Source organism: Bipolaris victoriae (assembly GCF_000527765.1).
Source record: "Bipolaris victoriae FI3 unplaced genomic scaffold scaffold_114, whole genome shotgun sequence".
Classification (NCBI taxonomy): domain Eukaryota; kingdom Fungi; phylum Ascomycota; class Dothideomycetes; order Pleosporales; family Pleosporaceae; genus Bipolaris; species Bipolaris victoriae.
The window spans coordinates 1-21,717 of record NW_014575278.1 but is presented as its reverse complement, the minus strand read 5'-3'; the positions used below and the strand labels follow the sequence as shown (position 1 = coordinate 21,717).

Genomic DNA, 21,717 nt, shown 5'->3' with positions numbered 1-21,717 from the left:
CCTATCAGCTTGCAGATGGCCATGAACTCTGCTGAGCTAAGCGTGTGGGAAGTGCGAAGTCGGCTAGCAGCTAGTAACACTGCCGAGATGCGCCGCGTGTGGTGCGATATTCACCGCATCGGCATCGTATATGCCTGCCGAGGCCTAGATGCCCTCCGATGACATACCACACCGGACATCAAAAGACACTAGACCACTAGACAGCATGCTAGTCAGTCAACTGCATGTCCTCAGTCGTCGTCCGATATCTCAATGATCTCTGCCTGTGACGGCTGATCAGGGTGCTGGAGAGCTTGTTCGCTAAAGGTCGTTTCCATAATTTTACAAAGGTAGTCGTAGAAGGTAGATGCTCCAGCAGATCCGTCTGATAAACAGGACTTGAGCTCTTCGAGTTCTGCCGTAGATGCGTTTGGTCCATCAAAATAGTTCCTACAGAACCACCACGACAGAAATATGTTGGTAAAGCGGGTAATCTTGGCCATGTCTCGAGGGAGTACGCCCTGCAGTTTCGATTCTCCTCTCCATAACATGTCAATGCACGCCGCGATTTCTCTTAGTAGACATGTCTTGTCAATGAGCTGGACACGGATGCGAACCGACTCGCGACCGCTGCCATCCATTTCAAAAATGGTTTTGGAAACGATACGCTTGCGATCAAGGTGCTCAGTTAAGTCTTTCCATTTCCAGCGGCGTACCGAATTGATCGAAGCGTTTTCGGGGTCATCTCCATATCTTCGGAGAATAGGTGTGTGCCGAGGGCCATTGGGATGAAGGGGGCGATGGTACTTGTTGACTATTGGCTCTATGCTCTGAGTAATGGCCAATTCAGGTGATGGCGACTGCCTGTGGCGGCTCGAGGAATTCCCAGCAATATCACGAAGGATGAAGTCCGGTGTTAATGTCCGCCTCTGGTGGCTCAATAAATTCCCAGTATTGTCAGCCACATCTTGAAGAGGCTTCTCCACGGTTGATACCGCCTCTCCTATTTCCGAAGGTTCGGGCGACGTATCCAGGTTGATAATCTCGGTGGCTGCAATAGCCTGGGGCCTTGGTAAAGATGCCATGCTAATATCGTCGGCTGAGGCTGCAAGCTCGTCATCGCTATCGACCGGCTCCAGTTCGTATATCTCCCTTAGCCAACCGGCCAGCTCCATTGCTTGGATCGTAGTCTCAAGATTGCGACATTGCGTGCGTACTTCATTCTAGATGGTAGCTTAATGTCAGTCTACCTTCAGTCATGTAACAAGAACATCCACTTACGGGGTTGCTTCCAGCAGCATTAACAATCTCATCGCACAGTTTGTTGAGTCTATTCGAAAAGTATGCATGATCTTCTTCGTACTTTTGCACAAGATTTTTTCGCTGTCCCGAGGCTTCTGCTTCATCCCACATGGCGTGGACATCGTAGTCGACTTCTTCGCCGCGGGGAACGCCTGCATTTGGTTTCCAGGATTTGCTGTAGGCATCGATGCACTCGTTAATGATATTGACGATTTGCTCAGGAGGGAGCTTGTTTCGACCTGATGGTACCTCTACCTCGTCAGGTTCTTGCGGATCGTCTATTTCTTCATCTTCATCTGTGCCGATAGATTCATCGTCCTGTTGAATGTTGGCAACTGCAAAATCGATCACTTCGTCGTCTTCAGCTGTATTTTGCCATCTCAGAAGATGGTCAAACTCGTTTGACGTATCATGTGTCTGCATTTGCGTTTGCAGCGTTTGGCGCACTGGCCCGGCTGGGATGATCTCAGCTCTGCTTCGTTTTGGTTCAGTCCCCCGTTGATTGGACGCTACCTGTGGGCTTCGAATGATTTGTGCAATTGGCGAAGTATTTGGGGCGTTATTATTGAGCGGGACTTCACTCGTATTGGTCGCGTGCTGGATATGGTAGCCACGTGAATCTCGTCGAAGCAGTTCTATCACTGCGTGTAGAGCAAACCGCTGACTTATACGAGATATGTTCAATTTGTTTGTAATTACTACTTCATGCATTGCAAAAGAAGTAAGTAGCGTCTTTCCTGTCATGTTCTGCGCTCGCAGCCCTGTCTCAAGAGTCGAGCTATCCGGAATGTTATCGACTGAATGCCCTGCATTAATGAATAGTGTGGGTGAGTGACATAGGCTGGCAACTAGTTCGTCTACACTCCATAGCCAGGGATCATTGGTGGACATGTTGATTGCTTGAGAACACGTATAGGCGTCGAGGTACTGCTGAGACTGAGGTAAAAGACATGAGGGTACTAGCGTGGCGTGTGCCCAATGCTGTGAACCGCGCCGTTTGCTCGCCACGGACCCGGGCACACGCGGTCATGTGACAGCGCGAGGAGGGGTAAGTGCATACATTGCAAGCGGCGCAATGAGAACACAGGGAAGGAATACTCAAAGGGCAAGAGAATTAAACGCCCAGTACCACACATAAACATTGCTAGAACAAGGCGTTGGTCACCGATCGAGTGATGTAAGCAAAAGTGAGTCGGTTCGCGACCGTAAGTAGCGGGGCAGATGAGACCATCGCTTTTAGCGCCGACTGCATTTGTAAGTTTCCAAAGAGGTACTTTTCTCCAGCAATTCATCCAACCTCTTTCCACAACAATCCAATCGTACCAGCAGCCATGGCCTCTATAGCGAGTGCAGAGTACCCGCCAAAGCTATCTCAGGAGGAGGAGCAGTACCTGCTGGAGAATCTCAAGGACTGGTCTATAGCGCATGGCCTAGCGGTGCGTCCCGCGCCCTCGTTCGTCAATCCTTCGCAGGACCCGGCAGGTGTATTGGCAAGCACAGCTCCGGTCACCTTGTTCCCCAGCCTCTTCCCACGCTCTTGTTTCGAGCAGGGTCTCGCCATACAAAAGGCGTACAACGAGTTGTACTCGGCAATCGCAAGGGACGAACCATGGTTGAAGAGCATTGTGGAGCAGCTTTTGGATGTAGACGACTTTGTTGCAAAGCTATGGCATACCCATCTCGAGGTCAAAAAGGAAGGATACGTACAAGACCTCTCATTGGGGCTTTTCCGCTCAGATTACATGGTACACCAAGATTTGTCACAACCTAAATCTCCGCCAGGATTGAAGCAGGTAGAGTTTAACACCATCGCATCATCATTTGGTGGTCTCTCGAGCCAGGTGTCGGCGTTGCACAAGTATCTACTCACTATTGATGCTTACCCGAAATCGGCACTCTCAACCATCAAAAAGGAGGCTCTACAACTGAGCAAATCTGCCTCTTCACTAGCAAAAGGTCTCGCTGCGGCGCACAAGGCATATGGAGCATCGCGCACTGGCCGACCTCTCTGTGTTTTGTTCGCTGTGCAGGACCCTGAAAGAAACGTCTTTGACCAGAGGCATCTCGAATATGCTTTGCTAGAAGAAAACGGCGTCCGATCATTTCGCTTGCCGTTTGGCCAAACCTTGACTCATACGAAGCTTGACTCGGATCGCACATTAGTCTATACGCCACCAAATTCACCAGCGACATCGTACGAAGTGACGACTGTCTACTTCCGAGCAGGGTATTCGCCAGATGATTACCCAAAAGATGAGGACTGGGTAGCGCGCCTTCATCTTGAAAAGAGCCGTGCAATCAAATGTCCCAGCATCTTGACCCACCTTGCTGGGTGCAAAAAAGTGCAGCAGGTGCTCGCAACACCACACTCGCAACATCTCAAGCGCTTCCTTCCCGATGCTCAGGTCGCTGCGCGCGTGCTAGAGACGTTTGCGCCCATCTATCCACTAGACAACAGCGAGGCTGGTAATGAAGCACGGAAACTTGCTACAGACGCGTCGACGGCCGTCAAGTATGTGTTGAAGCCCCAACGGGAGGGAGGCGGGAATAACGTTTACCGGAAAGCCATCCCGCCGTTCTTGGCAAATCTCCCCGAGAGCCATTGGCCAGCGTACATTTTGATGGAAATGATTGAGCCGCCTCCGCTGGAAAATGCCATTCTGCGAAACGGAGAGCTACAGAGGGGCGGTGTTATTTGCGAGCTGGGCGTTTACGGCGCGTGTCTTTGGAGAGATGGCAATGGAGGCGACAACAAGGGCGAGATACTAGAGAACTTTGGAGCCGGTTATCTTCTCCGCACAAAGGGCGACCAGAGCGAGGAGGGTGGGGTGGCTGCAGGTTTCGGAGCAGTAGATAGCTGCTGCTTAGTGGACGAGTGATGGGCAGTATACTGGTACCGAGGACGCAGATGTATTGGAGCACGCGGGGAAACGGTAGTGGAATAGCGTGAACCGCACATCAGTTTGGAAAATGACCAACAGGAAAAAAAAAATGTATTGTGCAGATGATGCAGAGCTATCCCAAGGCCACTGGCGTGATCTGGCAAAAAAAAACATCTTCGCATATCCTCATGGCGATGTATGATTGAAGGTGGTGAATGTGGGTGCCCATCATGTAACGTCATGTCGTGAGTGCGCCTCAGGCCTGCAAGGCTTTTGCCTGTATCGGCAATCTTAAATAGGCCCACCCGGGTTTCGGGGGTGAGGGCACCTGCGCTAGGTGACATGTCTTTTACTCTACACAGTCAGATCAAGATCAGATTTTGAGATCAACGTCGTACTCGGGAGCGATTTTGACAATTGACAATCGATGAGAATGGGGGGGGGATCGGCCATGGTGGGTGAGCAAGGGCGCTGGGGCGCTGGGGCGCTGGTGGGCTGGCATCGGGATGGCGGAGGTCAGAATTGTCAAGAAGAGCTGTCAGTGCAGTTGGCGAAACCCGTGACAAGCAGGCTGACAGGCGACAGCTGGATTCGCTACGTCAAACATGAGTGCATGGCCACGTGTGGTATGCCAAAAAGGTAGAACTGGATCTTCGGCGGCTCGCACGGCTCATGGTAGATCAAGTATTGGCGCCTTTCGCTTGTGGGATTGGCCCGGCCCGAAGTTCTGGTCACATCTTCTGCTTTCGGGCGACGCGAGCAATTTGACGGCGCAGCGAGGAAGATGCTTCATATACAGTATACGCTGACGGTATGTTGAGGCTGTGAGGCTTTTGCGGTGGGACTACGGAGGTTACACGTCGACGTTTTATGTGAGGAGGGGACCCCCCCTCCCTCCTTTGGTGGATGTGCTTCATGCAACGAGCCGCAGGCTTATGCAGGCCGCGTAGCGCAACCTTAGTGCTCCAATATGGCGGAAGAGCAGCCCTAGGAATAAGCACTCCTCTTGGCCAGCTTCTGAGGCGTCAGAGGGCATCCTAGCCTTGATGCCCTCGTGAAAAACAAGTTTGACATGGTATCCTCTGTTTGCATCTCGACGGAAGGTAATGAGCCGACTGTCTGGGACTAACTGCTGCCGCATCAGGAAAACCGGATGAAACGCCATTTTCTTTTTTTGCGCCTAGCAGAGGCGTGGCTGGCTTCTTGAGCCCGTTAGAATGACTGGTGGCTGGCGTACCAATAATAAAATGAAGAATTTCGAGGACCAAACCACTCCACTTGCAGTATGGGTCGTTGAGACGACCCACGCCATCCCGACGCCGCCAGCCAGGTAGCTCAGCATCACCCATATTGCATTCATGCGGCCACGCCAGCTAAGCCCCTCGCTTCCTGGAACTTATGGAGGGAGCGTCGATCCCGTCAGAGGATCTCATTCCGAGCCATAGCTTTTATCGCCCGGTATGCACCGTGCAGCACCGATTGCCAGTTTACTGCACTTCTTTCTGCAGCTCTTGCGCACCCCTCCTTCATAGGCTTGTATGCCAACCACACTCTTTTTTTCAGCCACTCACTTGCACTACTATAGTAATTAGTATCCGCTCTTTGAAACACTTTGTACCGACCATAGCATTCATTCCTTGCCCATCAGTGCGCGCGTCGCCATTGTCGACAGACATATCCAAGGCCACGCCTTTTCCCGTTTGAGTATTCTCGCGGAAGTCATTTGTTGCCTTCTTCAGGCAAGGTAATTGTAATCTTTCTATGGCAGTTGTTCGTCGCTACTAGGGCACGTCATCTCTGTGTACCGCCACCATGCGCTTTTCTTACCGCTTTCTTTTAATATGTCTTGCGCTGCTGGTCTGTCTTCAATCAACAGCTGCAGCTCCTCATGCTGCCGTGCGCCGGCAAGATGATAATTCTTCAGAAGACTCGACCCCTTCTACAACACGAGACAGCGCTTCTCGACAAGCCTCAATTACATCGACGCCTGAACCTACCCCTTCTGCAAGAGCATCTTCACGGATCGAGTCCAATGGCGCGTCATCTACCGTACCTTCTTCTGCGAGGCCTTCAGCTTCGGCAACCACCCAAACCGAGGTTCCCTCAACAGCTTCTTCTGATGAGCCTGCACCTTCTAGTCCTGCCGGTGAGTCCAATCGTTGCATAAGTCAGAGTGTCGAAACTAACGACCGGTCCTAGTCAACAAGGAGAGCCCGCTACCCATTTACCCCAAGCTCACCCCAGCAATGGGAATCACTGGAGTGATTTTACTAGTATCTGGGTTAGTATATGGTATCATAGGAATCAAGAAGAAAATGTAAGTTCGAGGCAGTGCCTAACAGAGTCAAACTAACAGACATCAGGGTGTATGTCTTCGGATCTGCAGCTTACCTGTCTGCGCTCGCCGTCACAGTTCTTATAATTTACTTGATGAATCCACCGGTCTCAGATGCGATCCAGGGCGCTTTCTTCGTAGCAGCCTTCTTCACAGGCATCATCTTCGGCGTACTCTCACTGGTCTTTGTGGATATGACTGAGGGCTTTGGCTGCCTGCTCGGCGGTTTCTGCCTTAGCATGTGGTTCCTCAGTCTCAAGGATGGTGGCTTGATCAGCTCGAGCACAGGTCGGGCCATCTTCATCGGCTGCATGGCTGCTGCTGGCTGGTCACTATCTTTTAGCCGTTACACTCGCAATTACGGCCTTATTGCATCAATCGCATTCTCAGGCGCAACCGCGTCGGTTCTTGGAATAGACTGTTTGGCAGGCGCTGGATGGAAAGAGTTTTGGCTCTATCTCTGGGGTATGTGCAGGTTCCATGCCTTGTGAGCGTCACTAACATGTGCAGCTCTCAACGACTCCACATTTCCTTTGGACACCAACACGTATCCCGTGACTAAGAACATGAAGGCTGAACTAGCCGGTGTCATCATCATAGCTGTGGCTGGAATTGTTTCTCAATTGCGGGTCTGGAAAATGATTCAAGAGCATCGTGCAAAGGACGCTGCGCAGCAACTTGAGAGGCAGCAGGACCTGGCTCGTGAAGAAGAAGAACGAGGCCGTAAGATTGAGGATGAGTTTCAGAAAGAACGCGCTCAATGGGAAGCGGCTTACGGCGAAAAGAACTTGCCTGATTCCAGCCCTCGATCATCCGTCACAAGTCCCAAAAAGTCCACCAGCTTAGATGCAAAGGAAGTCGACAGCAGCGAAAATCTTATTCCAGTTGCTATAATGAACAAGGCACCAAGAGGCACAGTCACCGTCGGTGTTCTCAACGATGACGAAATCCAAGCAATTGACGCGAAAGGCAACCCTGTAGTCGAGACCCGCGTAGTTGCGACTCCTGGAGTTGATGGCGAGAAGACATTGCCAGGTACTCCAGAGGAAACATCACAACCGCAAATGGTCGAAAAGGAAGGCCGAACTTCGCTAACAGTATCCCCACCACCTGCTGTCGTACCGCTTCCGTTCAAGGTGCCCACAGAAGAAGATGTGCACAGCAACGACGACAACTCGTCTGTCTCTGCTATTCCTGAAACTGAAACTGATATGACGGAGCGCCCAACTGTGAGCAAACGCATCTCTGACGTCTCGGCAATGAGGCAACGCATCTCTCGCGACCTGGCAGCTTCTCAAGAGGCAGTGTTTGTAACTCAGGATGTGAACGATGACCGTGCTTCGTCTGTTGCTGCAACTCTGGACGACGACAACGACCAGCTATCCGTACGCGAGCTTTCTCCTGTACAATCACCTATTGGAACAGAACACAACCCCTTTGTCGATGCTGGTCATGCAACAAAAGCCAGTGGTGACATGCATACCACCGAGGAGTCTACTACCGGCAACGAAACGACAAAGATGGACATTACAAAGGAGCATGGCAGTCAGTCTTCGGCTGGTGCACGGCAATCTCTCACTCCTAGCACCGACTCAAAGCAGTCAGGTGCGGCAAACGCTGGAGTGAGGAGGGATACAGCCGTATTTAGTTCCAAGACAAGTAGTGCGGACCAACAGTCCAAGGGAACACAGTCCGATGCACCTTCTCTCAGCTCGCATACCGAGCCAGAGACGCGACGTGTCAGTGTGCTGCGGGAGGGTGCCTTGCCAGAGACCATGTCAAAAGTAGCTCTATCGTATCGGACCAACGAATGGGCGAAGCACCTTGAGGCAGCTGAGAAGCCGGATTACGAGGACATTTTCCGGCCTTCGTCGCCAGGAATGATGCTGCCAAATGGAACCGAAGAGAAGCCAGCGCCCGTCAGCGAGGAGCTAGCAGCACCGCTCAAGCGCAACTCGAGGCGGGTGTCGAACGGCAGCCGGATGCAACGCAACAGCAGCAGTGGATTTGACCGAAACAGTTTGGCTTTGTCGCAGGAATCGCTTGTTGATCCACGGATCTACACGCGGTCTCCACCTGCAGCAGTTCTTTCGCGGGCCAGCTCGAAATCTAGGCCTAATGTTCTTGCCCCACTACCGACCAATACGTTGATGAGCAAAAGAGAAACCCTCCTCAAGAGCCGAGCGTCTGCTCTGGTGAAGCGAAATTCTTCGGGTGGGCACTTGCTTTTGAGTCGTGGCGAGGACCAAGTTGAGGGGGAGGGTGAGGAAGAAGAGGGAGGAGGAGAAGAAATGACGTTGGCACAGCGTCGCCAAATGCTGAAGCGCCAGTCATCAACACCCCAGCTCCCCTTTGAGGCACCCCTGACATCGCCTCGCCGGGCACCACCGTCAGCGTCGCAAAAGTGGCAGAACAAAGACTGGGCGGGTAAAGGGGCACCACCAGGCTTCGACTCGCATCAGCCACAGCGTACAAACAGCGCTCAGTCGAATTCCAAGCGCGAGCAATTGTATGCTGGATGGCGCGACTCGATACGCGATGCGGCGCCTGCACAAACGTCGACAACGTACATCATCGAGCAGCAGCGTGCAGCGCTGCTGTTTGAGCGGCGGCAAAAGGAGCTGGAGAAGCAGCAACGCGAGATGGTGCAGCAGCAGCGAGCAAGCCAGATGGACAGCATGATGCGCAGTGGGCACATGCTAGATGCACACCGTGAGGCGATGAGGAAGATGCAGGCGAGTGCCAACCGCCATGCGTAGGTGTTGAGATTGATGACGTCGACATGTTTTTTTAACCTGTATTTATGTTGTATTTAGATTTACGTGAGCCGCTGGGCATGTCATGGGAAAGTCTGCATGAACATGGATGAATGGAGAAGGAGCGATGGGTGCAAAAGCTTATGGGTGGTGGAACTATGTCTTGGGTAGTTCCTGCCATGTTAAGTAGTTGTAGCAGTTGCAGTAGTGCAGTAGCAGTAGTAGTAGTAGTAGTAGTAGTAGTAGTAGTAGTAGTAGTAGTAGTAGTAGTAGTAGTTGTTGTTGGTAATACTAAACTCTACACACAAGCCCAGACCAAGACCTACCGATGAATAGATAGATACTACATTAGTGATGAAGGAGAGTCAGTGGGTGCAGGCGCCATCATGACTCTGACGCGCGTATAGAATGAGAATGTACGCGTGAGGCTGTACATATACTCTGCAAAGAGACATGGCATGTCGAGAGAGTAAGCGGTGGTGGCGGCCAAGCGGCAGCGTCAGAGTATATGTCGCCGTACTGCGACTGCGACGATGGGTGCATAGAATAAAGTGAGGCTTAAAGCGGAGGGTGGAGGGCGCTATGCCGTCGCCACGTGTGCCGCGAGTCGAGTGTGGATGCGGATGGCTAGGCACACGTCCCGGTGACGGTGGTGCGAAAAAAGCCTGTCAAATCCTTCTTCCCCTTGACACGCACATGCACACACATTACACATGCGCACACCCAGCTACGCCGTCCGACGCCGTTGACGTGTGGTGCAGGTGTGAAGACGAGGCTTTTTTCTTTTGGTGCGTGGTTGTGGGTTGTGGGTAGTGGGTAGTGGGGAGACAAAGCATGTGTAGGGAGGGAGATGGAATGGAAAAAAAAGGGGTGGGGGCACCGATGATTTGCCCGGCAACAAGGCGGATCGGCGAAGCGAGGGCGGAGAAGCTTTGAGGGCGATGCTGATGCTGATGATGAAAGCGATAAATGCGCATTGTGGGGCGTACGTAGGCGTTGATGCCTCGGGAGGAGGGTGAGTAATGTGCAGACATAGTGAGTAGGAGTAGGAGTAGGAGTAGGAATAGTACATGCAGGTACGAGGTACGTAGACATGTATCAGAGGTGTGATGTGACTGAGCATGGGGCTGGGCACATACACACACACCTACATGTGTACTACCCAAGTAAGTCGACACGCACAGGATCGCCAGGTCAAGGCACGCCGATAGTGTTTGTGCTAACAAGGGTGGGAGGACTGTATGCAGGCAAGCATGCGGTGGTTGTTGTCCCGAGGCTGGTACAAGTACTTGGGTAAGTGGGCGTATATGTGCGGATCTAAGCATGTCCGCTTTGCACACGCAGTACATATGGCAATGGATGGATGGCGGGATGCATCGAGCCGCGTGGGCGGAGGAGTGAATGACGGGCGTAATGCAGGCACAGTCGTCGATGCTGCAGGGGTTACCCGTCCATGCCCGCCTGCGTCCACGCCCGTCGACGCCCAGGGCTGACGGCTGTGCGCACATGCTCGCACCCACAGGCTCACTCTGCTCTGCTCTCTGCCCTCCAGCATGCACACGAGCCACATGCCCATCCAAGTCTTGCGCCGCCGAACATGGCCACGCTGACTGGGGGGGGTCTGTCGTATTTCATCTACTTACAAGACAAGGCGGCGCCCCCCTCCCCCCTCGCTGCAGACGCTACACGCTGCTGCTGCTGCTCTCCCCTCCCTCGTCCTCTTATTGCCGTGACCGAGGCCTGGTGTGGATGCAGGGCCAAAGTTTATACCGTCGGGTTTCGTGAGACGTCCTGCTGGCTCTAAACAGCTGCATACATACCCACTACCACGCCCTTTTCTCCCTCGACCTTCCTCGCCTCGTTCCTCCACTCATACCTCTTGCTTGCTCCCTTGCTCGCCATCTTTCTTCTCCACCCACTGCCGCCGCCGTCGCTATCAGTCCCCGTGACGTCCCCTCCTCGACCCGCACCTTGCTGGCACATCTCCACCGCTGTCCGGCCTTTTCACTCGTCCCATTCGCCCGCCGTTGCCCTTGGTCTCGTCTGCGACATTCGCCTACCCCTCTTTGTTCTCCCTCTCATTCGCTGCTGCTCGCTGGTGTCCGTCACGCTGCAGGCCGCATGCAGGCGAGAGCATGGACCACAGTGACTTGGGGCCCCTAAGGAACCGCTACTCATCACCGCCATCACCACGCCATCCACAGTCACGACGACGACTCCACGCTCGCCCCCCGCTGCTTACCCGCCGCCTCCTGCGTCGCCAGTGCCTGCCCGCTGGTCGCTAACAAACCGCATCTTCAACATCAACCTGCGCTCCTTCTACCAGGGCCCCCCGCGCCTGCCTGCCGCCCGCCTCTGGAACCCAGTTAATTCTTCTCCGCGCGCCCTCCAAATACACAACCCGCCCCCAGCCCCAGCTCCACCCCAAATTCCAATACCCCCGCCCGACGACTATTACCCCAATCTACCTATCCAAACAGACGCCCCTGTTGCCCCCGACGACGTCCGCGACGAGTATCCGCTTCTGACGCTCCCCCAGCAGCGTCTTAGCCGTCAGAGTCCCGTGCCAAGCTCCCTCGCCGTCGAACGCTCCACGGGTGACAACAGCATCTCCGCCAGCGCTCGCACCAGCATCGGTCTGCCTCGCCATCCACCTCGAAGCCTGCAGTCGCCCAGCTCCGCAATGCCGCAAGAGCTTGTCGCCGCCCAGCATGCCGACAAGGACGTAGAGGCTGGACATGCTCATCAATCGGGCCTGTCGCGCGCCTCGCTGCCCGGCTCCCGACGCTCCTCGATGGGTTCCAGACCATCAGCTTCTGCTGCCGACGATGATGATGAAGAAGAAGACGGCGATGCCGCCTCCGAGTTTCCCTGGGGACCTTCGCACCCCTGCTTCCCTCATTCCAATCCCCATGTCCCACTCGATTCGGAGCTATACAGTACGACGCGCATCATCCGCATTAAGCGTGATTGGATGGTTAAAGGCGACCTCGCCCCGACCTTTGCCAACTTGTATCCCGAGATTCTGGATCCCCTCGTCACCGAGGACGATTTTCGCATACTGATCAAGAAGATCAACGATGATCTCACCGAGGCCTTTGACCCATTTACCCTCCGCGCTTGTCTCGACACTGTCATGGGCGTTGCTACCTTATGGCTATGGGAGGATGCTGGCTTCACAGGTGTCAAGAAAAAGCTGGCTCAACTCGAGAGGTGGATAGAAGACTGGAATCACAATGTTGGCGCAAAAGAAGCCGTCAAAATTATCCCACTAAGGCGGACCGGCTACCTCACAGTATGCATGCACCCCCGCCCAAAAAGCAAAAAAACACTTAAACGAGGTCAACTTTAACTAACTCTCTGCTCGCAGCTTGACATACAAATCCCAGATCCTCACCTCGGCCCTGATACTGGCTCCCGGCCTCAGACCCAAGACGATGGCCACCATATCGACTCACCACAACAGACCGATCCATATCCACCATATCCCATCACACCTACACTGCAGGTGAACTCACAACCAGCGACAATCGGAGCCAACACCTAAGCCTCGAATTGCACGCAGTTACGAAACAAGGTGAAGCATTAAACAAAAAGGCAGCAATGACTTGGAATTTTAGCGGCATGCGAACCGGAGTTTACAGGGTCTGGACTGCGGGCTTCTTTTGTTTTTGTCCTTTTTCGTCTTACAAAACCGAGCGAGCGCATCATGACATATGCCTGTTGCTTTTTTTCTTCTCCATCTTATTCCACTAGACCATTTGGCGGCGACGCAAAAAGATTATAATGTTTGTTTATTTCAGCCTCGCTTATCGGTTCCTGTATCTTTTTTTTTCTTTTCTATTCCCTTTTCCTATTCTTAGATCCTGCGTTCGTGCCGTAAGTATTTATTATTGTTTTTTTCTTTGTGGTTGTACCTCCGATACCCAAACTTGCATAGCTGCCGCTGGTGTTGCTGCTGCTACTGCCAACTGTCGCTTTTGTAGATCTGCGCATGTCTCTTTTTTGCCCACCCCTTTTTTATCCGTTTACCCTGTGTGTAAACATGGCTTCATGTAATAGACTCTACGGCATACGTCTTCTTGTCATTGGCATCCATTCCAAGTCATGTATCCGGGACAGAATTCATTTCTACATGCCCTTTTAATTAAGGAGGCATGGCTTGCATGTATACAATGCGCCGCATGACTGTATTGTTGGTCTTGTTTGCTTTGTCAGCTCCATATCCTCATACCTTCCCGCCTACATCCCACTAAAATTCCGATGATTATTTCTCTATTTCAAATATCTTCACGTGTAAAACTTGGTTTTTCTCAGTGTAACATGTCGCTCACTACCCACCAAGCTAAACGTAACCCACTATCCACACTCGTCCCTTTTTCCTTATTTCTTTTCCAACATTCGAAACAGAATGACTCAGTGGTGGGGGGAAGCGCCGAATTCTTCGCCTCAGGCTTGCGTCTGAGGCTAGTGCTTCAGACTAGTGGCATTACCGTTGTCCGTCTTGGTACACATACTTTAGCCTTATCATCTTTTTACGCTTACCGCCCCTTTTTTGAACCCTTTCCGGTCCCTAGACGGATTATTTGGGTTACAGTACTATGTTGTGCTGACTAATTGGGTTGTTTGAAAGGGCTGTGCTCTAGACGCTTGTTTACTTCCAGAGAGACAGAGTCATGATGCGAGAATGACTTGACAAAAGTATTACGTCTAGCCAAAGGTACTGTCTATAGGAGAGAGATGAAGAGGATGGAAGAGTGGACTCGACTGCTCATTCCGTCTTATCCAGGAACACCCTGACAAGCCAAACTCACAAAGTCAGACCGCTCCTCCACCACGTCTCCCCAGCATGCCAACGAATTACCTGACCACTCCAGCACCACCATCCATCGTGCTTGTCAGGACCCAGACCCACACCGCGGAGAATCGAAATTGGCACAGGCTCAAAGAGCCATATGCCGCCTCTTGCAAAGTCATTGCACAGCAGATGAGCAGTATGATAGAACCATACATGGACATATACGAACGTCCAAGTTTTATTCAGCCACCCAGGTAACCCCCGTCCTATGCCTGCCGCACGCGCAAGCTGCGTGAGCCAAGTTTCTACAAAGATAGCACCAGCCTGGAGCAAGAAGAACGCCATGGGACCCTGCAGAGGCTGCGTGTCGCCCGCACAAGTCACACTCCCACTCGCATGCACGACGCCACTTAGGAAGAACGCAATCAGCAACTGCAGCAGCTTGGCCGCCTTAGTCTTCCTATCCAACCGTAGCACTTCACATAGCTTGCGGCTGGGCTCTTGAAACGCAAAGCGGAACGTCTGATGCCACCAGTTGCCCCACCAGCCGGCGATGCCGTGGTCAAGCACGACACTGTAAGGCGCCCATGTATCCGGGTACATCCATGGTTCCGCGCGAGCGCCGAGTAGCGAGGGTGACAGGACGCCGCTGAAGAAGAGGGGCGCAAGAGCGAAGACGCATTGCAGGGCGAATTTGATGCCGAGCATTGAGAGCAACATGCGGTATGCGTGAGTCATGTGTGGCGAGCTGGTGATTAGTGAGGGCAAGTAGGATGGCGGGTCGTGATCGATGTAGCCCCAAAAGTAACGGTCGTGCATCATAGTCGTTTTGATGATGTCAAGGGCTAGGTAGCCCGTTGCCAGTGTGCGGAAGTTGCTGCGAAGGAGCTCTCCGCGTGTCGCGTACTGCTTCACCTGGCCCGCGTGCGTCTTGAACGAGTGCTTGGGCACAATGTCGCCTGAGTTGCGGTGAAGCTGGGTCTGAATCGCTTTTGGGGGTGGAGGCACGGCCGAGATGCGCCAGTTCCAGCCCATGCCGCGAAAGTTGTACAGGATGTCATTGACCCAGTCTAGTCGCTCCAGCATCGGGCTGAGGGGGAAGGGCTGCCACGCGAATTCGCCGTGACGATCCTTTGGGCCGGTTGAGCTGTTGACGACGTCGTCTCGGACCGTCTTGTGATCGTCTGTCTCTTTTGCTTCAGAAGATCCATTGACATGACTACGTTTGCTCGATCCAAAGACACCCGTGGTTCTCTCGATCCTCATAAAGTCTGTCTGGGCATCGTTGCATACGAGTATCGCGAATACCCATATCGTCATCCACGAGTTGATCAATCCGTTAATCAGTGCTGGTGCCAGCCCTCTCATCATTGTGTATCTGATCTTGTACACTGCATACACGAGCATCCATGCGAACGCCAAGAACCGGCATCTCTTCAACCACGGCCGGTTCTGGTGCGGAATCAAAAGGTAGATGGTGACCAGTAGCATGTCGATACATGCCCATGGAAACACAACTGGTTGATATTCTCCAGATGCAATGGCCTTGTCGTACTGCGCGTAGTGGTACTTTATTACATTGTGGTATGAGTCGGGCCACGAACCGGGAGGCCCGAATGGCATCTTTGAAATGGAAGAAACGATAACAGTAAGCTGAAGCGTTGAGAAAGAGAAGAGAAAAAAACAAGAATACAATGTTGTGGATTCAGCGGATGCTGACAAAATAAGCGTGGCGAATGTAGACTGCTGTTTTCCAGTCTGCAAAGGGTCCAGTTGGTAGAGGAATGAAAAAAAACGTGGCGAACTATGAGCCTAGCTATTGGTACTAGCCCTTCTGCACCGTATTTGGCGTATTTTTGCTCATTTGCTGGTTGCACCCTCTGTACATGACGCACTGCATCTTGCAGTTGCTGGAGAGAAAAGATTTGCGCTAAACCTAAACAAGCCATGGCTCGCGGCATGAGGGCGCTGGCTGCAACACCAAACCTTTCCCATCGTGACTTTGCCGGACTACAGCCGCCACACAAAAGTACAGCGACATAGTTACCCCCTCACCCTAGTCCTTCTCTCTCTAGCCTGAGCGCACAAACCGAGAAAAGGTCGCCAAGATGGTGAACATTACAGAGAAGATCAAAGAGTGGGACAAGACCCCCTCCAAGTTTTTTTGATGTGGCTCTTGAGCTAACGCTTTCCCCCCCCACCAGGATTGAGGAGGAGATGCGGAGGACGCAGAGTGAGCTTTTTGCGATGCGCACTACCGGAAATAGGAAATTGAATGCTGACTTTTGTGTGCATAGAAAATAAGGCTACAGGTATGGCGATTGCCCCTCGTTATGCATGTTTTCACACCCGCGTACAATTCAGTGTCACGTGCTGACATGGACGCACAGAATATCATCTTGGTCTACTCAAAGGGCAAGGCACCAGCGAAATTCACAGACAAGAAGATGGGATTTATTAACAGTTTTTGTATAGAAAACTCGCTCGTCTCCGCGCACAACTGCTGGAGCCCGCAGCGGGCGCAGGTAGTGGCGGCGGAAGTGGTTTCGATGTGTCGAAATCAGGTGATGCGCGTATAGCCCTTGTTGGATTCCCGTCGGTGGGAAAGTCGACGTTTCTGTCGAGAATCACAAAGACCAAGTCTGAAGCTGCGTCTTACGCTTTCACTACGCTCACGGCCATTCCTGGTGTGCTCGAGTATGGTGGTGCGGAAATCCAGGTCCTGGATCTGCCGGGTATCATTGAGGGCGCTGCCGAAGGAAAGGGGCGCGGAAGACAGGTCATTAGTGCGGCCAAGACGAGTGACCTAATCTGCATGGTTCTTGATGCTACCAAGAAGGCGGAGCAGAGGCGGTTGCTCGAGGCCGAATTGGAGGCCGTAGGGATCCGGTTGAACCGATCGCCACCGTAAGTTTGGGTTATGAAGGCGCGGTGTGAAGAAAGCTAACGACATGGCAGCAACATTTACCTCAAGCCTAAAAAGGCTGGTGGTATGAAGATTAGTTTCCAGGTTCCGCCAAAGTATATCGACGAGAAGATGGTGTACAACATTCTCAAGGACTACAAGATGCTCAACTGCGAAGTCCTAGTGCGCGACGAGAATGTCACTGTCGATGACTTCATCGACACAATCATGAAGGACCATCGCAAGTACATCAAGTGTTTGTATGTGTACAACAAGATTGACAGCATTGGCCTGCCGCACTTGGACGAACTAGCACGCGAGCCAAACACGGTAGTCATGAGCTGCGAACTGGACCTGGGCATTCAAGACGTGGTGGATAGGTGTTGGGAAGAGCTGAGGCTGATCCGAATCTACACCAAGAGAAAGGGATGCGAGCCGGATTTCTCAGAGGCATTGATTGTGCGCCAAGGAAGCACAATTGAGGATGTTTGCGACCAGGTGCACCGGACGCTCAAGGAGACGTTCAAGCACGCATTGGTGTGGGGAGCGAGCGCCCGACATGTGCCACAAAAGGTGGGCTTGGGCCACATTGTGGCTGATGAGGATGTAGTGAGCATTGTGGCGAAGTAGATAGATGTGCGTAGCGGGTCCATTGCGTTGACCCAATGTGTTCGCGCAAAGAAATGTATTCTACACCTACAGTGCAAGTATTGAATTATGCACGCATCATACAATGTGCTCTGCTGAATGATTGTTTCTCGCCGATGACGACCGCCCACCAGCCACGGCGGTCTAGACGGCGGCACGCGTGTTGTTTATAAGTTTTGAGCGCCATGGTGGCGTGTCGGCGGGCGTTGAGGCATCCGAGCATGCTCCGAGGATCGGATGAGAAGATCTGATAAGGGCAATGCCGCGCTGCCCCTGGTCAGCCCATTCTCGGCTTCAACGGATGTTTCATTTCCGCCCTGCGAAATTGTGATGCAAGATCACGTGAGGGCACTCTAAAGAGGCAGCTGGCAGCCCTGATTGGCAGGCCTAGTGGGCGGTTGTGTGATTTACAAGCAGTCAAGATGGAACCCTGGCAGCCCAGGGCCGCTTTGCCTTGAGCCGAAAAAGTCGTCGCTGCGACCCGTTTATTATTGCTACGCCCGCGCAGCCTTGGAATCGGCCATCCTGCGCGTGCATTTGCCTTTTCTACCCTCTTCCCCCATTGCTTTTTTTGTCGTGTTCTTGTCATCCCGATATCTGACCTGCTTTCAACCAACTTTGATCCCTTGTTTTTCGTCGTGCGCAGCCCGCTTCCATTAGACCCAACGGCGAATCGCACTTCTCCGGTACCTGACTATCCTCCCACTAAGGGACTGCCCACGTCACACCTACATCAGCCATGGACGTTGTCCTCGAGGTGGCAGACACCTTCATCTTCGACCCCCTCTATGCCAAACTTCTACCTGCCTATCCAGCTGCCGTAATCGCCAATGCAACTCTCTCCAGCATCCGTGAGGAGCCTACTGCCTACGCCCGCCCGCACGCGACTTGGCAGTATGAGCCCGCCACCCAGTTCTTCTCCACGACGCCATCCAAGTATGCCTACATGAGTCAATGGGCCCGCGACGACTGGCGGCGGCAGGCGCTGTCCTTGTACCTAATTACATGGTATGTTTTTTTCTCTCTCTATCTCACCCATGTATCCCAGTATCAACATGTACATACCCTTGCTCACACTCCAATCTTACAGGCTCTTCGGTGTCCTAGTCTACTACATTTTCGCAAGCGCCTCCTACTTCTTCATCTTCGACAAGAGCACCTTCAACCACCCGCGATACCTTAAGAACCAGATTAAGCTTGAGATGAAACAGGCCAACATTGCCTTTCCCATCATGGCAATCTTCACCGTGCCCTTTTTCCTTGCAGAGGTCCGTGGGTACTCGAAGCTATACGATACGGTCGACCAGGGTCCGGGATTGTGGTACAACTACTTGCAATTTCCATTTTTCCTCTTCTTCACCGACTCGCTTATCTACTGGATTCACCGCTATCTCCACCACCCTCTCATTTACAAGCACATCCACAAGCCACACCACAAGTGGATCATGCCAACTCCCTATGCCTCGCACGCTTTCCACCCATTGGACGGCTATGCCCAGGGTCTGCCCTACCACATCTTCCCATTCCTGTTCCCGCTGTCCAAGTTTGCCTATGTCCTCCTATTTGTTACTGTCAACATCTGGACTGTCTTGATTCATGACGGCGAGTATGCGCACAACTCGGCCATTATCAATGGAGCTGCCTGTCACACCATGCACCACCTGTACTTCAACTACAACTACGGACAGTTTACCACTCTCTGGGATCGTCTGGGTGGAAGCTACAGGAAGCCCAACGACGAGCTCTTCCAAAAAGAACTTAAAATGTGCCAGAGCGAGTGGAAGAAGCAGGCCGAAGCTGTCGACAAGATGGTCCTGGAAGTCGAGGGTGGCAGCGACGACCGCACGTATTCATCCGACGAGCCCAAAAAAGTTCGCTAGCCGCAAAGATGGAGAGAAGACAATTGACACGTTGGCCAAGAATTTAGAAATGTCGTTACGAATGAGATTATGGGGGGTGCCAAGGTCTAGTAGGCGATTCAGGCCACTACGTCATCGGCGATGCACTGGGGGCATTTTTTTCGCTTGTACATTAACATTCTTCGCCCTCGCTGTTACATCGGAAATTTTGGGTATAACGGTCTCGCTCGGGGTAGCGGGATTGACTTGTAATATGGCGGGGAATCGGCAAAGATTGTCTTGTCAAGACCAAATAATTGTAATGAGATTAGCACCTAATTGACCGCCCACGACTCGAACACACTTTTGACTGGACGACGATGACCTGAAACCGGCTCGGACCATTTTTTCAGGCAACGTGGGAAATGGCCCTACTCCGGCCCGCCTTGAGGATTGGAGGAAAGATACGCGTCTGCTGATCTTGGCCGATGCGCAACTTTCCTAATAGTATAAACACACCGCATAGTAGTTTCCCCTTGAATGATGTGGCAGGGACTGATTGGGATAGGATTAAGTCACACCGAGTAGTTTCGGAATCCGGATTTGGATGATCGTCGGAATGCAACATTCTGGAAAAAAGTTAGAATCTCACCTCATCGGCAAGTCTCGTGGCCTATAGTGTCTTGACCGCTCTTAAATTGCCTCATTTGGCGCTCTACTTTCCACAATTACATATAAGGCTGATCATCCACCAACACCACATACCTATTTAAATACATAACCACCATATTCCACATAGTCGCCACACACACATACAGATACACACACATACAGATACACACACATACGCCCTACCACCCACGATGTTGACCACACCCGACCTCCCTATTTCGATAGTGTGCGTGCACGCCGAGGGCGAAATCGGCGACGTTATTATCAGCGGAATACCAGACCCAATGCACTGCAACACCATGTACGAAAAGCTGGTGCACTTTGAGTCGAAAGCCGACCATTATCGACAACTACTCATGCAAGAGCCGCGAGGGCGCGTCTCGCAATGTATGAACCTGCTGCTCACACCGTGCCACCCAGAAGCCGACGCAGGCTTCCTCACCCTCGAGAGCGATGAATACGCAACCATGAGCGGCAGCAACACAATCTGCGTCACGACGGTACTACTCGAGACTGGCCGTATCGCTATGAAGGAGCCAGAGACCAAAGTCGTACTCGACACAGCAGCGGGGCTTGTGCGCGTCCGCGCCCGCTGCGCCGGCGGCAAGTGCCTCAGCGTGGAATTCGATAACGTCCCTTCATTTGTCTACGAACTCGACGTGCCCGTCTACGTACCCGGCATAGGCGAAATCTCCGTCGACGTAGCCTGGGGCGGCATGCACTACGCCATTGTATCCGCCGACGCCGTCGGCCTGAGCATCTCGCACCAGCACGGGGCGGATCTAATTCGCATTGGCGAGGCCATCCGCAAGAGCGTGCAAGACATTTACGAGCCGGTGCATCCGCTCAACAACGGGATCCGCGGCGTATCAACGATGCAGTTTACAGAGCCTGTCCATGTCGAGCTTGTTTCATCATCATCATCATCACCCTCGCCCGACGAGCTCCCCGCCAAAGTCAAGACCGCCACAAACACGGTCGTCGTGTCGCCTGGCCGCCTCGATCGCAGCCCTTGCGGCACCGGTACCTCGGCGCGCATGGCCGTCTTGCATGCACGCGGTCAATTGGCCGTGGGCGAAACTTTTACCCACAAGAGTATCATCGGCACTAAGTTCCAGTGCAGCATCGTCGGTACCACAAAGGTTGGCCGCTACGACGCTATCTTACCCCGCGTCAGGGGCCGCGCCTGGATCTCGGGTTACAGACAGGTCGTCGTGGATGAGGAGGATCCGTTTCCCCTAGGCTTCAGAGTCGGAGATATGTGGGGGCCTGAATGCGGTAATGCTGGTATGGCCGTCGACAGCTGAAAAAGTTTTTGCTCGAACGAAGAGCCTTTTGGGTGAGGTATATGTGTGGTTTGTGTGTCTACTATATGTGGTTTGTACAAGAGTTTTGTGTGTGTGTATATGGCTTATGACTTGATAGAAGGGGGGGGGGGCGGCTTCTTCTTTTTTTTTGTTTCTCTCCAAGAGCTGGTCTCTTTTGGGAGGCTATCTTTTTTGATACTTCCTGGGGTGTTTTGGTGTTTTGATGAGAGAGAGAAAGAGGCATATACTAGCAATAGTAACATTGTGTTTTTTTTTTTGGGGGGGGGGGGGGGGG

The 21,717-nt window shown here is 52.7% G+C and overlaps 9 protein-coding genes across 9 annotated transcripts; 6 read left to right on the top strand and 3 right to left on the bottom strand.

Moving 5' to 3' along the window:
• Positions 1–230: 230 nt before the first annotated feature.
• On the bottom strand, positions 231–2,172 carry COCVIDRAFT_41556 (hypothetical protein; the record flags this gene model as incomplete). The annotated part of the gene is made up of 2 exons (XM_014696752.1): positions 231–1,202; positions 1,261–2,172. The coding sequence occupies 2 exons, from the start codon at positions 2,170–2,172 to the stop codon at positions 231–233; spliced, it is 1,884 nt and encodes a 627-aa protein (XP_014552238.1).
• A 440-nt stretch (positions 2,173–2,612) lies between these two features.
• COCVIDRAFT_19633 (hypothetical protein) lies at positions 2,613–4,160 on the top strand (the record flags this gene model as incomplete). The annotated part of the gene is made up of 1 exon (XM_014696739.1): positions 2,613–4,160. The coding sequence occupies one exon, from the start codon at positions 2,613–2,615 to the stop codon at positions 4,158–4,160; it is 1,548 nt and encodes a 515-aa protein (XP_014552225.1).
• Positions 4,161–5,975: 1,815 nt separating this feature from the next.
• On the top strand, positions 5,976–9,257 carry COCVIDRAFT_19632 (hypothetical protein; the record flags this gene model as incomplete). The annotated part of the gene is made up of 4 exons (XM_014696738.1): positions 5,976–6,309; positions 6,363–6,480; positions 6,527–6,963; positions 7,009–9,257. The coding sequence occupies 4 exons, from the start codon at positions 5,976–5,978 to the stop codon at positions 9,255–9,257; spliced, it is 3,138 nt and encodes a 1,045-aa protein (XP_014552224.1).
• Positions 9,258–9,881: 624 nt separating this feature from the next.
• COCVIDRAFT_41554 (hypothetical protein) lies at positions 9,882–10,349 on the bottom strand (the record flags this gene model as incomplete). The annotated part of the gene is made up of 1 exon (XM_014696751.1): positions 9,882–10,349. The coding sequence occupies one exon, from the start codon at positions 10,347–10,349 to the stop codon at positions 9,882–9,884; it is 468 nt and encodes a 155-aa protein (XP_014552237.1).
• A 1,040-nt stretch (positions 10,350–11,389) lies between these two features.
• COCVIDRAFT_30334 (hypothetical protein) lies at positions 11,390–12,801 on the top strand (the record flags this gene model as incomplete). Its single annotated transcript, XM_014696750.1, has 3 exons — positions 11,390–11,399; positions 11,459–12,549; positions 12,625–12,801. 3 exons carry the CDS (start codon positions 11,390–11,392, stop codon positions 12,799–12,801), a joined length of 1,278 nt encoding a protein of 425 aa, XP_014552236.1.
• A 1,263-nt stretch (positions 12,802–14,064) lies between these two features.
• On the bottom strand, positions 14,065–15,675 carry COCVIDRAFT_30333 (hypothetical protein; the record flags this gene model as incomplete). Its single annotated transcript, XM_014696749.1, has 1 exon — positions 14,065–15,675. One exon carries the CDS (start codon positions 15,673–15,675, stop codon positions 14,065–14,067), a length of 1,611 nt encoding a protein of 536 aa, XP_014552235.1.
• Positions 15,676–16,160: 485 nt separating this feature from the next.
• COCVIDRAFT_41551 (hypothetical protein) lies at positions 16,161–17,587 on the top strand (the record flags this gene model as incomplete). The annotated part of the gene is made up of 3 exons (XM_014696748.1): positions 16,161–16,189; positions 16,528–16,959; positions 17,011–17,587. 3 exons carry the CDS (start codon positions 16,161–16,163, stop codon positions 17,585–17,587), a joined length of 1,038 nt encoding a protein of 345 aa, XP_014552234.1.
• Positions 17,588–18,344: 757 nt separating this feature from the next.
• Positions 18,345–19,485, top strand: COCVIDRAFT_110767 (hypothetical protein; the record flags this gene model as incomplete). The annotated part of the gene is made up of 2 exons (XM_014696747.1): positions 18,345–18,613; positions 18,696–19,485. 2 exons carry the CDS (start codon positions 18,345–18,347, stop codon positions 19,483–19,485), a joined length of 1,059 nt encoding a protein of 352 aa, XP_014552233.1.
• An 821-nt stretch (positions 19,486–20,306) lies between these two features.
• Positions 20,307–21,422, top strand: COCVIDRAFT_110769 (hypothetical protein; the record flags this gene model as incomplete). Its single annotated transcript, XM_014696746.1, has 2 exons — positions 20,307–21,014; positions 21,060–21,422. The coding sequence occupies 2 exons, from the start codon at positions 20,307–20,309 to the stop codon at positions 21,420–21,422; spliced, it is 1,071 nt and encodes a 356-aa protein (XP_014552232.1).
• Positions 21,423–21,717: the final 295 nt, after the last annotated feature.